Source organism: Chionomys nivalis, chromosome 13 (genome assembly GCF_950005125.1).
Source record: "Chionomys nivalis chromosome 13, mChiNiv1.1, whole genome shotgun sequence".
In the NCBI taxonomy this organism is placed as follows: domain Eukaryota; kingdom Metazoa; phylum Chordata; class Mammalia; order Rodentia; family Cricetidae; genus Chionomys; species Chionomys nivalis.
In genome coordinates, this window is record NC_080098.1 from 5713774 (window position 1) to 5729599 (window position 15826).

General features: G+C 40.6%; 1 protein-coding gene across 1 annotated transcript in view; it reads left to right on the top strand.

The window, feature by feature from the left end:
* Positions 1 to 8094: 8094 nt before the first annotated feature.
* The window catches only part of Epc1 (enhancer of polycomb homolog 1), a 95541-nt gene continuing 87809 nt past the window's right edge, over positions 8095 to 15826 (top strand). Inside the window, exon 1 of the mRNA XM_057787252.1 lies at positions 8095 to 8497. Coding sequence (XP_057643235.1) covers positions 8495 to 8497 — 3 coding nt within the window. The 5' untranslated portion in view covers positions 8095 to 8494. The remainder of the gene's footprint in view (positions 8498 to 15826) is intronic.

Sequence of the window (15826 nt, forward strand, 5' to 3'; positions counted from 1 at the left end):
GTAAATACCCATATCTTGTTACTGATTTTAGTGGAAATGCTTTGAGGTTTTTCCCCATTTAATATTATGTTAGATATAGGTTTGTTATAAACAGACTTAATCATTCTGAGGCCTGCTCTATCTACTTCAAATTTTTCTAGGACTTTAGCATGAAGAGGTTTTTGTCAAAAGAGTTTTTTGTATATATAAAAATAATCATGTGATTTCTGTTCTTGTGTTCATTTGTGTAATTTATAGCACTTTTTATTTATATATATATATTGTATTAGGGTTTCTATTGCTATGAAGAGACTCCATGACTACAGTAACTCTTATAAATGAAAACATTTAATTGGGGTGACTTACAGTTTTATAGGTTTAGTTCATTATCATCATGAAGGGACACAGACAGACATGGTGCTAGAGAAAATGCTGAGAGTTCTACATCTTGATCTACAGGCAGCAGGAGGAGTCTGTATCTACACTGGGTGTAGCTTGAGCATAGAATACCTTAAAGCCTGCCTCCACAGTGACACACTTCCTCAAACAAGGCCGCATCTATTCTAACAAGGCCATATTTTCTAATAGCACCCCTCTTACTGAGCTTATGAGGGCCAATTACATTCAAACTACAGCATTCCATTCCATGGCTCCCATAACAGTGAAACAACATCATAATGCAAAATGAATTTAGTCTAACTTCAAAAGTACCCATAGTCTATCACAGTCTCAATAATGTTTAAAAGTCCAGAGTTCAAAGTTTCTTTTGAGAGTCAATCTCTTAACTGTAATCCCCTGTACAACTAAAATCAAAAAACCGATCAAATACTTCCAACATATAATGGCACAGAACATACAATATTCTTCCAAAACATAGAGAAAGGAGCATAGCAAGGAAATACTGGACCAAAGCAAGACCAAAACTTAGCTGGGCAAATGCCAAACTCTGCATCTCCATGTCTGATGTCAAAATGCTCTTCAGATCTCCATTTCCTTTTAGCTTTGTCGACCACAACACACTTCTTTCTCTTCATCTGGTCCCACTACCTGTCAGCAGCTCTCCCTGCCAGGTATTCCATGTTCTGGCATCTCCAACATCCTGGGTTCTCCATGGCAATCTAGGCTTCAACTTCATGGTTTCATGCAAAGGCCTCTCTAGGCCTCCATTCAGGGAGACCCCTGACACATGCCTGGCCTCAGTACCTTTCCTTAGTCACAGAGGAAGAGTCCATAGCCCCTTTCTTCTATCTTTGACTCTAATGTCAGAACCACATGACTGAAGCTGACAGGTCCTGCTGCTTTCTGGGGCTGGAACAAGGCCCTCTTTTTCAATTACTCTTTACCAGCTTTTTGTTTGTTTGTTTGTTTTTGTTTTTCAAGACAGGGTTTCTCTGTGGTTTTGAAGCCTGTCCTGGAACTAGCTCTGTAGACCAGGCTGGTCTCGAACTCACAGAGATCCGCCTGCCTCTGCCTCCCAAGTGCTGGGATTAAAGGCGTGCGCCACCACCGCCCGGCCTTTACCAGCTTTTTGCTTTCAAGGTTACCTTCACGTCCTAAGTCTTGGAACTTCCACTATAGACCAGGCTGGCCTCAAACTCAGAGATATGCCTGCCTCTGCTTCTAGAGTGCTGTGATTAAAAGTGTGCACCCCCACACCGAGTTCTGAGCTTTTCTTTAACCCCTTTTCACAAATCGGAAATTTAGCTGGGGGAGGGGGAATCTTGTACTGAAGTCACCAACCCCTTCATTCCATTTCTTAATCTGTTTATCTCCTTGAACACAAGACTTAGTTACATTCCATTTCCTTGTGCTCCTTTTCTCCTCAAATTGTACATTTTGTACTTTTCCTTGTTTTGCTTGCTCCTTTTCATTATAGATCTGTATAAGAGTGACCACTCATAGCCACACAGTAGAGTTCAATACTAGACTATTTTGAGCTTTCCTCAACCAATAGAATTAATTCAAATCTCTTCACTTTAACATAAGGAAGACTCTTCAGACAAGGGCAAAAAGCAGCCACATTCTTCACCAAAATATTGCAAGAATAATTTCTAGGCACATATTAGTATTCTTCTCCTCCGAAACCTCTTGAGCCAGGCCACCACAGTTCACGTCACCCTCAGCACCACTGTCTTCCGTGCTTCTAACTAGTATGACCCATTAAAGCATTCACTGCTTTCCTAACCCAAACTTCAAAGTCCAAATTCCTCCAAACAAAAACATGGTCAGGCTATCACAGCAATACCCCAGTCTTGTTTTCAAGGTTTCACTTGCTGTAAAGAGACACCCTGACCACAGCAACTCTTATAAAGGAAAAGAATTGTGGCTCTCAGTTTCAGAGGCTTACAGTTTTAGTCCATTATCATGATGGGACACAGCAGCTTACAGGCAAACATGGTGCTAAAGAAGGAGCTGAGAGTTCTACATCTTGATCTGTAGACAACAGGAGTCTGTATCCACACTGGGCATAGCTAAAGCATAGGAGAGCTCAAAACCTGCCCACACAGTGACACACTTCCTCCAACAAGGCCACATCTACTCCAGTGAGGCCACACTTCCTAACCGTGCCACTTCCTATGAGTTGGAGGGAGGCAATTACAAACTACCACATATATTGAGCCATTTCTTCTTTGCTGGTGTAAAGTCAACTATGTCACTGTGAGGGATCTTTAGATAAAGTTGATGCTTTATTGAATTTAGTTTGTAAGAGTTTGCTTGAAAAATTTTGCATCTATGCTCACAGGAAAAATAGCTTGTAATTTTCTTTTTCTGTGACACTTTTTTTTTTCCTGCTTTTGGTATCAGGATAATACCAGCTTCATAAAAAGAGTTTGGTGATATTTTCTAATTTTCTATTTTATGGAATAGTTTGAAAATCTTTGGTGCCAGTTCTTTTTTCTTTTTCTTTGAAGGTCTAGTAAAATCCATTGGTAAATTTACCTGGGGATGAATTTTTTTTTAATTGGAGGATTTTTAAAATTACTGCTTCAAATGTCACTACTTGATATAGCTCTGTTAAATTTTTTTTGGTTTAATTTGCTAGCTCATATGACTAAAAATTCATTCATTCCTTTTAGATTTATCAACTTAGTGTAGTGTGTTTTTAAGGTAAGACCTAATGATTTTTCTGAATTCCATTGATATCTACTGTAATATCTTCTATCTCAATTTTAATTTTATTAATTTAGATCCTCTCTTGTAGTGGGAGCTGCAGGCTGTGTTCCTGCCGCCCCAGCTCCCGGTTGCCTGGCTGGCTTATGCCCCGAAATAACAACACACAAACTGTATTCTTTTAAACACTGCTTGGTCCATTATATCTAGCCTCTTCTTGGCTAATACTCACGTATTAATTTAGCCCATTTTTAATAATCTGTGTAGCACCCCAAGGTGCACTTACCAGGAAGATTCTAGCCTACATCCATCCTGGGTCAGAGTTTCATCGCGTCTGCCCTGGAGAGCAGAGGCATGGAGTCTGAGCTCACTTCCTCTTCCTCCCAGCATTCTGTTCTGTTTACTCCACCCACCTAAAGGCTGGACAATTAAATGGGCCAAGGCAGTTTCTTTATTAGCCAATGACCTTCCTCCATTACTCTCTCTTCCATTCAGTGACACACGCTTTGCCAATCTTGTTTATCTTTTAAAGATCCAACTCTTTGTTCCAGTGATTCTACTGTTTTTGTTATTTGTTCTCTCCATCTCACTAACTCCTGTCCTACTATTATTGATTTTGTCTGTCTGCCTGTTGAGCTACACTTAGTTTAATTTTCATTCTCTAGGGTCCTGAGCTGCACCATTAGGTTATTTATTTGAGAACTCTCTTATTTCCAGGACCTTTCTATGTAGCCTTGGCTGTCCCAGAACACTCTATGTATTAGTTAATAAATCTGAAAAAAGAAAGAAAAGAAAAGGAAAGAAAAGAAAGCATGACATGCTGGGGAGTTCAGCACATAGTAAGTGTGGTAGTTTGAATGTAATCTCATAAGCCAATAAAGTCAAAATACTACTCTGTGTGTGTGTGTGTGTGTGTGTGTGTGTGTGTGTGTGTGTGTGAAGGAGGAAACATAAAGGCAAAGAAGGAAATTAGAAAATGAAAAATCATTGCCCCTAAAAGGAAAAAAAATGCATGAACAAAATTAGATGAGTATTGGATGTGTGTCTGTGAGGGAGTAATGAATAAAGCATAAGAATTTTAAATACAATAAAGTAAAAATTCTGTTAAATGTGCAGAAAAAAAGAAAATGCTAAGAATCATATAAAAAATAAAAATTGAAGTGTTGAAGCAGCTTTGCTCAGTGCCCTCAGGATTCATGAAAGGTGTGTGTACAGAGAGAGTGAGTGGACTTCTAACCTTCCTTTGGTTTACACTGCTGCTGAGTTATATTGGGCAAGCACCCAATGCTCACTAGAGCTGGTGGCTGTGTATCCAGGGCTCTGCTGACCACATGTAACTCTTGCCTTCTCTCTCCTGTTGCTACCAGGCCCTGAAATGGCTGTTTTTGCTAAAGGGCACCTCTCAAGCACATTGGGATGTCAGAAGCAATCACAGCATTGAATAGTTGAGACAGAAGACCTGCCAGAGTACTTTCAAGGCCTCTTGAGTGTTAGTCACCCACAGTGGAGGGACGCCATGATGGGTATGATGTGCTAGCAGGGAGCTCTCTTTAATTGACTTGTTGTGAGTACTACCAAACAATTTCAGCTACATCCCTTTGGTGAAAACTGTGTCATAAAACACTGGTTTGGGTAATGAGCCCAAAATGAAGTTTTTGACTAGTCAGAGACAACCCTACGCCAGCATCCACAGACTGCTTTGGGAGTGGTGCTACTTGGATATCCCTTCCTCTGCAATGATTAAACTTGCAGTGAGCAAGTCTTGCAATGAGTAAATGCATCTAAAACCACCCCACGTTCTGAAATCAACACTTTCAATCTCTTCTAAAGGTGCCAGAACATTTGGAAAACAAAATTGTCAAGTGTTGCTTGAAAATAAGTTGGCAGAAACTTTTCTTAAGGCAGAAACAGAGAAACCACAAGGGGTGATATTGGGATTTCCCCAAGAAAACACAAATTTTAATACTGCCATTCACTAGTGAGCACAAATCTGAGTATTTCCAAATTGGAGTTGTGCGTGCTTGTTAGGGTTACGGATGCTGACTTCAGCTAAGAATAGTTTGGTTTTGCTTTGTTTTGTTTTCTAAATTATCTGAGGGAGATAAAGTCTACAGATGCACAATCCCTTCCTCACAGTTATAAAGGAGGAAACATCTTTGAAAAGCTTAGTAGTAAGTTGCATTCTCCTGTTTAGTGGGAAAAACTGACTCGGATTATTATGGTCTACCTGTCATATTTATCCCACTTGTCGCAACAGGCCATGTGCTGACTGTAGAAACAGTAATAAACTTGATTAGGATTAAAAGGTTTCTGTATCACCTCTTAAAAATAAAAAAAAAATGCACTCAAAAATATCTTCCTGTACATCTGAGTTCTGGGAGGAAAAGATTTTATTCATACACCAACCTGTTCCCAATTTGAAGTGTCCGAGAATTCTGGTTCTTGAGAGCATTCACCGAGTGACAGAACACTGGCTGTTTTCAATCTTAGTAGTTGAGCTGCTCCTTCTGCTCATGTACACATGACATTTTGGTTTGGTAGAAGTCAGATACCAAAGCTCCATGATGCAGGCAGGTATATGAGTTTTCCCCTTCCTGTGGGTCTGCGTCCTCTCAGCTTCCGTCCCACTTATACATATAGTCCTCTATTAAGTCTCAAAGCCTGGACAATTGGCTGAGGTGCCTATTTAACAGATCAAAGCGAACCTGGCTGCCAAGTTTCTCCAGCATCCCTCAGTCCTTACCTGTTGACATACCCATCCCCTATCCTAAACTTCTCCAGTCCAGGGGCTGGGCTGCCCTTCCCCCAGAGACTCTTCCCTATATAATCCAGTCATAGTTACCCACCCTTTTAGTACCTTTGGGCCTCCTGGCTGCTGCACCTGGTTCTCCACTCTCCCTCTCCAGCCTCTCCTCACATGACTCAGGGTCAGTTCCACTCTGGACTCTCCCAGAGGTCCCTGTCTCTGGCTGTGCACTCTTATCTACAGTAAACTTTCTCTTCACCATACCTTGGAGCAGACAGGTCCTTTTTTATTTTTATTTTTTTATTCACTCTTAACTTCAATCCTATAAAAAACCTCTGACCAAACATAGCCGTTTCCCTTTCTTTAGGTATATTCTGGCAATTCTGGCCTCCATGTCTCTTGTAGAACGTGCCCCTGGCATCTGTCTTGGTGACTTAGTATAAGTCATGCTGCTATTTCCCAAGTAATTTCCTAGCTTCCCATCTTTCACGTCTACCATCAATGTCATCTGCTAAGAGGTGCCTCTGTGTCCTCGCTGATGCATTCTCTGTGCTGCTGCAGTGTTTTGTAAAAGGCACTCACCGACATTTTTAATTATGTATTTGTTAGCTTGTCACTTGTCTGTTTGCCTCTGGATTCTAAGGTCCATGAAATCGGAGATAAACCACATGCTTATTCATTGATATCTGTGAACAGCAACCGCTGTGCCCAGCAAATGCTGAGCTCCCCAGAACTATAACAAACTCAAGGTTGCTTTTCTTCCATTCTTTTCTGAGAACTTGTCTATACTTTATCTTTCATTTTGCTATTTCATCAGAAAGTTTATAATTTAAAATATGCATACCCAACAAAGTGCTAGTCTAGCCTACAGGTAGTAAAAAGAGTAGTCTAGCCTACAGGTAGTAAAAAGAACCTACCTGTATACTTACATCAGCATTTACTCCTCTTTAGATATTTTCTTACCATGACTGCTCATTAAATATATGTGAATCCAGGCCTACCCCAGTTATTTACTTCAGTTGACTGTAGAACAGGGGCAAAATCTAGAAGCCGGAGAGGGTGCTCATACTCTTATTAAATGAGCCCCATGCCTGTGGTCACTACCTGTCTGACAAAATTCTAGTGTTGTCAACCTTCTGGTTTACTGAAGGTAGGCCCTGCTTATTCTAATCGTCTTGTAATTAATAATATTTGTTCTCTCATTCTCAGAGTCTTGTTATAGACAATAAGTAAAATAGTAACCCTAGCTATAGTTTTGTTTTCTTTTAAAGGTGGTCACATCTTAATACTAGCCAAGCCTACAGACCTTTGCGGGGGTGGGAGTGGTCTTGAAGAATGTAGGCACTTCGACACTTTTTCAGGCTTTAGTGGTTTTTTTTTCTTTCATCTCTTGACTCATTAGAAATTTAGCTGGCAAGGAATTGTACAGTGAACACGTTCAGTTCACACATAAGTATTAGTTAACTTTGGGACTTTACATTTGCAATTACAAGTGTTGGATTCCTTTAACATTTTTATGTTTAGTTTTTCAGACTGTCTTTATTAGAAAAGACTGCAGCAACCCTACTCCACTCACAACCGAAGAGAATCAAGTCTCCCAGCCCACTTAATTTGAAAGCCTGCCAAGATAGGTGAAAAACCTTATAAATATGTAAAGCAGGAAGTTCAAATTACAGTCAAGTAAATCCCTAATGATTGATGTTCTTTTCAAAACAATTAAAAGAATTTTTAAAAAGAACAAGAAAGCAGCGCGTTTCCTAGACACCCCGCTAGCACCCACACCAAAGCGTGGTCCGGAGTTCAGATTCAAGGGTGTACTTTAGTTTTGTATTTATTTTGAATTTTCACCACTTCCTGGAGGCCGGGTGGAAGGATCCAAAAAAACTGGGCACCTCAGCCATTTTGTTTGTAAGGCGAAGCAGTAAAACTGGGCCGGCCAGGAAGGGGTTTGGAAGCCGTGTTGAAATGGGGTGGGGGACGTGGGAAGCTGAATATGGTTTCAACTAAGGTCAGGATTCGGCTACTTTAATGCAGGGACCGTGGCGCTCGTGGCTGCAGGAGGCCCTAGGGGAAGTCACACCGAGCACACTCAGACGGGCTTCTCTTCCAAATGGCCGCGTCCGCATGCACATCCCCCACGGACGCCGTCTCGCGTGGAGCCTCCCCACGCGCCGCGCGTAAGGGCGTGCCCAGATGCTCCGAGGACGCGGCCGCTGCCATTGTTGTGCTTGTCACTTAATCCCGAGCCTCGACTCGGGCCCGGGCGGCGGCGCTCTCCCGAGCCCGGTAAAATGGCACAGTCGTGCATTCTTTCCGAGCTGCGGGAGGCGGGAGCGAGGAGCGAGCTGGGCGGCCGCCAGCCAATCAGCGCGCCCGCCCGCCCGCCAGCGCAAAGTTGTTAACCCCGAGCCTCCCGCCGCCGCCCGCTCCGCATCCTCCTGCTTGCTCCAGTCCCTCGAACGCCCTCGGATCCTGCGGCTGCCCGCCCCGCTCCGCCGCCCTCCATGGAGGAAAGTCTCACTTTTGATTTACCAAATATTTTCAGGATGTTTGAAGATCCGTACGCTACCCGGAGGCTGTTTTTTCTGGACAACCCAGTCCCCAGCCTATATTGTTACAATTTTTTTTTGAGGACTGGTTGCTGCTTTGCCTACACTGATGGTAAGTTTATAATTTTAAACATTCTTGGTGTTACTTCTTTGAAAGGAGAACCAGATAAGAGATTTTCATTGTGTTTCTTCTCACAAAACCAGTCTTTGTATTTTTCTTTAGCTTCGATCTGTGCACGTTCTACGTAATTTTGTCTGGTTAATTTTACCAAAAGAAAAAAAAAACAGTTTTTTTTCCATTGTTAGAGATAAACATATATAATGAAAATTATACTTTAATTGCTGTGAACTACAGGGGAACTCAGATGTTTCAAGATGGACTTTTTTGTGTGCCAGCAATGTTGGTAGTACCAAATATGTACATATCCTCTTTATAAAAATTATCTATTGCCTAATTTGTACTGAGTAAATTATCAACAAGCAAACTACCGTTGTAGTTTTTTGTTTTTTTGTTTTTTTGTTTTGTTTTTTTTAATAGACCTATTGTGATCCTCTTGATGGAGTACTTGAATACAAACTACAGAAAGCAGCTCTGGTATAGTGAAGGTGGAGATTGACATAACCGGGTTTAAGTTATGGCTGTTGCTAAATAGTGGCTCTTTTATTGCTGAACGGATCTAACTTGTGGTCTAGGATGTGATTTCTCTAAAGCTCTTTGTGATTCATCTCTGTAGATCTATCTTATGTTTTCTCCGGAAAGGTACATTTGGGAGACATTTTGTAATTTTTGGTATTTTTCTAGTTTTCTTCTTTTGCACACGGTGGGAGATTCTTTTTTTTTTTTTTTTTTGTTCTGCACTGATCTGTGTTGGTGGCGCTGTGGTGCTCCTCAACAATTTGTCAGTTTTACTAAAAGAAAAAAGGAAGAAAAAAGGTGGGGCAAGATTTTATCTATTATCCTTTAATTTTCATAAAGAAAGTTCAATTTGGTCAGCTATATTATTTAAGCGTTTTCTGTGCACTGTGCACCATGGTGAGAGCAGACATGTCGTCACATCCAATTCGGAGGACATTATGGGCAAGCATGCAGTTGGCAGTTTTGTTTGATCTGAGCTGATTTATTATCTCCACCAGATTCTTTAATAAAAAGCTGGCGTTTACCCTCTCTATCCTCACCAGCATTTGATATTTATATTTTTCTTATATTACAAACCGTGCCCATTAGTACCTTTCACCTTAACAAAATATGTGAGTATTAGTTCCTTGGACATTGTAAAAGTTGAATTTCATTTTGAATCAAGGGAATTCTCAAATACCTATTCTGAGCCTGTCTTGAAGATGTTCTAGTACCTTGTCTTGTTCATTTTGTTTTGAGCTGCTCCTTGAATTGAATTTATAGATAGCTTTGTTGTTTGTTTTTTTTTAAGCAAATATTTTTGGAACTAAGATTTTTTTTAAGAATATTACACACCTACTTTTAAGTTAAAAATATCGATGTGCACACATGTAAGGATAGGTTACATCTTTGTTCTTGAGAGTTATCTGATTAGAGAATATGGGATTTAGGCCCCAAGCCTGCTAGGAACAAAATATGTCACAATATGACATTGGTTTAACTGGTCTCTGTAAACATTTAGTTGTTTGTGGAGATAATAGGGGATGCCCTCAGTTCAGAGAGAAAGTGGGAGGAATTATACCTTGAAACGTATTATTTGCCAAATAAAATAAAAACAACTAAAGAGCATCAGGGTTCTCTGATTAATAGGTTCTGTCTTGAGAGAGTGACAATGTCGGGTTGTTAAATGTCTTTATTTACTCTGAAATACATACGTGCCTTTCTCGTTACCCTTTAGCCGTCTGGAGAGAAAGAATGTGTGAAATGAGCAGAAATCGTATTTCCTAGAATCTGTTTATCTCTTCCCTTGAACTTCAGAATGATTATGCCCAATGCCTGTATCTTGTTTATACCGTGCTCAGAGGTTTGTCCGCCGACCCATTTCCTCTCTTTTGTAGTCTAGATGCAAGCGTGGCTTCTGACAGTATAGATTATATATGGAATGAAATATTGCAGGTGTAAATGTGTTATTTAACCTGGTTGTGCGCAAGACTTTAGTTCTCCGAAGTTGATCAGCTGAATAAAATATACCTTCCAGCATATTTATTGCTAAAATATTCTGTTCTCCATAATGCAGCAATTTTTCATTTTGTTCAGGTTCTGAAACTAGCAATGTTTGCCTAATGTCACCTCTTTTAAGAGCAAACTGAACTGGGAAGTCCATCGTAGCTATGCACTCCTCTTTGTTCTCCTGACTATTACATCACTGATTATGAAGTAACCATTAGAGTTCAGTCGTTACTTCTGAAAATACCCATAGACATTTCTGTCACTCACACTCTCCTAGATGACCTTTTCATCATTGTGTGAGTAAAGAGCTTTAAATCTGTGAAGTAAAAACAATTCCCTGTTTTATATTATTCTCCATTTTAAAATGTACCTGGTGCTTCGTTTTAGCTCTGGATTCTTTGGGAATTAATTCTTCTTAATTGATGACATTTTATAGACATTTAGTGCATGAGTTTGGTGTGGTTATGCTTTCAATTATAAAACCAAATTTTTCTTTTGATCATTAAAAAAATCTTTATAAAATTTAACAAATAGAGAACTAATTAAATTTTTCATGACAGTAATTGCTAGATCATGGGCAATCAAAAATATTTTTTTTCAAAATTTTGCTATGTCATCTCAGTCAAATTGATACTTTTGCACATATTTTTATCAGAGACAGTAGTAACAAGTAACAAAATTGATTCTATTAAAATATCTCTGTGTGTGTACGCTGCCCATCCCTCTTGTGGAGGGAGAGATTAATGAACAGTGAAATGGTCAGGAAACAGGTTGCAGAAGGAAGGATACAGAAGACAGGGACAGTCTTTAAGTTGGATTCTAAACAATATAGCTCAGAAAAATGAACTTTGAATCTTCAATAATAGGAATAAACTGAAGATTATATTCAAATTTAATGTACTGAACCAATATAGTTTACTAATTCCTTACGATGTGGTCGTTGGTGTTCCCAGGCTAGCCAAACCCCTAGGTAATAGGTAATGGTAGGATGAAGCAGCAAAGGGAAAAGGTGCTGCCCACACTAAGGGCTAGGCTCCCTTAACTGGGGGGAACTTTTTAAAGGAAGACTATCTACTCTCTGAATCCACGTCAATCCAGGTCTGAAGCTGCATGTCTTAACTGGGGGGGGACTTTTTAAAGGAAGACTATCTACTCTCTGAATCCACGTCAATCCAGATCTGAAGCTGCATGTTTTAAATGCTGATGCTCTGTCCTTCTTGTACATACTCGCCTCTTCTCTGTTATTTCTTGAACACGCTGCAGATATTCTACAAAGGCAATCTACTCTTCTTGGCATGGTGTTGCCAAGGAAAGAAAAATAATATGCAAAATGGGTGTGTTGTGTTCTGACTTGGTTTTGATCTTTCCACAATGGCCCTCAAATGAAGACGCCAGGCAGAACATAATGCAGAGATAAGGATTTCATTCTTGAAAAGATAAACACGGTTTATGCATGCTGTAACACTGATTTCACCAGGGGTTTTGGATGCTCGAGATCAGGCTCTCTCCATCTATAGGACAAGATGTTGGGCCACAGTAGTGAGAAAGAGAAGGGAAAGATTCCTTCTCTTATGCACCCGAAAGCCCAACATGGCTCCCTGTTCTAATGATGGTTTAAATCTGAGGCCTTAAGTATGGGGTGTTCCCACTTGGAGCCACGTATAATTTCTAGAGGAAGAAAATGTTTAAATTTCGACCTGTTTGTATGGATCTGAAAAGGAACATCATTTGGGCACCACGTATTCACAGCCAGCTTACGGAGCTGGTCGTGGACCTTCATGTTTTAGCTATAGCACAGACAGATAACACAACTAGATAACAGCCTCGTGTCCTTTCCCGTTACAAAGCACTAAGTCCAACATTGGCTTATTTGTGTGAGAAAGCACTTGAGAGGATTCTCTGGTAGGAGGAGTTTGGGGTGTGTCTCTGAGCTCCATTACTTTGTTTGTTTGTATTGATGGTCATGATTCAACCCACAATCCTACATGTTAACTTGAAAAACAAAAACAAAAAACTGGAGAGATGGCTCAGTGGTTAAGAGCACTGACTGCTCTTCCAGAGGACCTGGGTTCAATTCCCAACATCCACATGGCAGCTCACAACTGTAACTCCATCCTACATTCCCACACAGACATACATGCAGGCAAGACACTAATGCACATAAAAAGCAAACAAAACAACAACATAAAAAACTTTTAAGCTGGGTTACGGTGACACAAGATTCAGGGTTTCAAAGCCAGCCGGGGCTTTAGGAAATCCTGTCTCAAAAAGAAAAGAAAGAAAGAACCCAAAACCAAAGACAGCAGCAACAAAAAGATATTATATAATGATTCTATTTATTTATTTATTTATTTATTTATTTATTTTCAAGACAGGCTTTCTCTGTGTAACAGCCCTGGCTGTCCTGGAACTTGCTCTGTAGACCAGTCTGGCCTCGAACTCATAGAGATCCTCCTGCCTCTGCCTTACTAGTGCTGGTATTAAAGGCGTGTGCCACCAGTCCTGGCTCATGATTTTTATTAAATGTATTTTGTACATTTTACTCACATAGCCATGACTCAAACATCACTGTGTTGGTTATCAACCGTTACAGTGTTATAGACAAATAAAAAGAGTAACCAAATACCACATTAGAATTCCAAATTTTTGAGGCAAAGTCTCTCACTGCAACCTAGTGTTCACCAATTAATTATTCTATGCTGGCTGGCAAGAAGCCCCAGGGATCCACCTGCCTTAGCTGCCCTCCTGTTGCTGAGATTCCAGGCACATGACCCCCTGCCTGGCTTCTCGTAGGTGTGCTGGTCATCTGATCCGAGGTCCTCATGCTTACACAGCGAGCTCTCTACTGCCCGAGCCGCCTCAGCACTCCTTTTAATACGCACTCCTATTTTTAAATCTTCTGTGGCAATCTCTGACATACAACAGGAATTTTAAAGAGAGAGAAAACAATTATTTTATGAAGTTAATCCATTAGACATCTAGCTGATGTTTAATTTGCCGAGCAACTGTGGAGCAGGAAAAATCAAATGAATGTTATTTCTGCACAGACAAACTGCAGAAAGAACAGTTAAAGAGTTGTAGTGATTTAAAACAGCAAACTTAGTTACAGAACCAGGTAGCTCAGTACTATAAGCTATGTTAATCACCTAATTTGTTTTGGTACTAACATTTTAACATCTGATAACGACGTTAAAATTAGGTGCATTTATTATTTAACTAAGTAATCGGGAGGAAAGCCAGCTCTCGGTCTGCCTGCCTAGCTCATCTATTTTATGTACCTTCTTGGGGGTTTTCTCCTTTGACATCAGTGATGTCAAGATGGGCTGCTGAGATGCAATCATCAGTCTGGGATCACAGTTTTCATAATCAGGAGACTTTCTGCTTTTGCAAAGAGAGATGTCCGTTCCCAGAAGCACAGAGGTCACTGGACACTCTTTACCTGGTCACTCAAGGAGATGAGACGAATTCTTAGAAGGTGGGTGCTTGCTGGGTGTCCAGAAATTAGTGTCATAAGCTTGTATTTGCTTTGTGTAGACATAACTGTGTGTACACTCTGGAGTGATGAAGGCTCAGTATCATCTGTGTTCATGGTGACCAGACTAGTCACAGGTGAGCTAATTTGAAAATGAACAGCCAGGGCTGGAGAGATGGCTCGGCAGTTAAGAGCACTGTGACTCTTCCAGAGGACCCACGTTCAATTCCCAGCCCCTATGTGGCAGCTCACAACCACTGTAACTCCCATTCCAGGCATTCTGACACCGCCTTCTGGCCTCCACAGGCACCGCCCCATACCTGGTGCACGTTAAACACGAACAAACAGCAGCAGCACTCAACTGGAGTGTGTGTCCTGCAGCTAGAGTTCTCTCTAAACCTCGCACGGAGTAGGATAGGACAGGTAAACCCACTTTTATGGAAGAAACAGGCAGAGAGAGTGGCGCACCTTGGGCTTGGCCCACATTACCTAGTAAATGAAAAACTAGAGCTGGTACTTACACACTCACCTCTTCCCCACTGCCACGTTAGATAGCTGTAAATTGACATTTTGTGAGTTGACATATTTTAAATGCATGATATGCTATAACTACATAATTTTCTAGTGAATTTATTTGTTATTTTATAACCAATAATCATTTCATGAGAGGAGTGATCCTCATTTAGCAGTGATATACATCTGAAATTTTCTTTAAAATTTTTCTTATTTATTACTTTTGTGTGCATGTGTGATTCCTGGTATGTACGTATGGAGGTCAGACAACAGCTTGTGGGAGTTGGTTCTCTCTTTTCATCTGGGGTTTTGGAATCAAACTCAGTCATCAGGCTTGTGGTGCAAGGGATCTTACCTGCAGAGTGAGCACCCCGGCCCTACTTCTGATGTTCTTTATGTTGAGTTAGTTTAAGGTACCCTTGTATGACGTCATTAAGCATATCTAATGAGATTCTTTCAGAAGCTGATTTTTACAAATTTTAAACTTATGAAAATGAATTACATTCAAAAAACAAAGAAACCTTCTTGAAATAGGAAAATTCACTACTCTTCAAATTAAGTCTAGATAGAATGATGGCTTCTATTTTATAACATATAAGGCCAGATTTAGGTTCTAAAATAACTCATCGGTTAAAGGTGTATGATGCACAAACCTATGGCTTGGGTTCGAGTCCTGGAAGACACATGTGGATGAAGAGAACCAGCTCCTGAAAGGTGCCCTCTGCATGTACACATGCTCTAGCATGTGCAATAGTAATAATAACTTAAGAAAAAAATAATAAAATGTTTCGGTCATTTGCATCTTCAGGTTATAAGAAAGCCTTTTCCTGGGGGACATTTTTGGGAGGATTTGCAATACTTTAGGTCAGTGGGTGTTAAATTTTAGCACCTGGGTGGTTTATGAAAATACAGAGTGCTAGGTTGCACCCCTCTGGTTCTGTATTCAGGATGTAGCGGGTGTTCTTTGAGAATCTGCTCTTTAAGCCAGTTGCAAATGACCTGTATGCACTCCTTCGAGGTACACCTTTAGAGAACACTGCCTGCCTGTATGCACTCCTTCGGGGTACACCCTCAGAGAACACTGCCTGCCTGTATGCACTCCTTTGGGGTACACCCTCAGAGAACACTGCCTGCCAGTATGCACTTGTTTGGGGTACACCCTCAGAGAACACTGCCTGCCTGTATGCACTCCTTCGGGGTACACCTTTAGAGAGCACTGCCTAGTACATTCAGGCTATAAACCGTGATATTTAATTAGACCTCAAAAAAAAAAAGTCACAAACTGTTATTTTAAGTGGCAGACATAATGAATGAATACATGTTGCTGTATT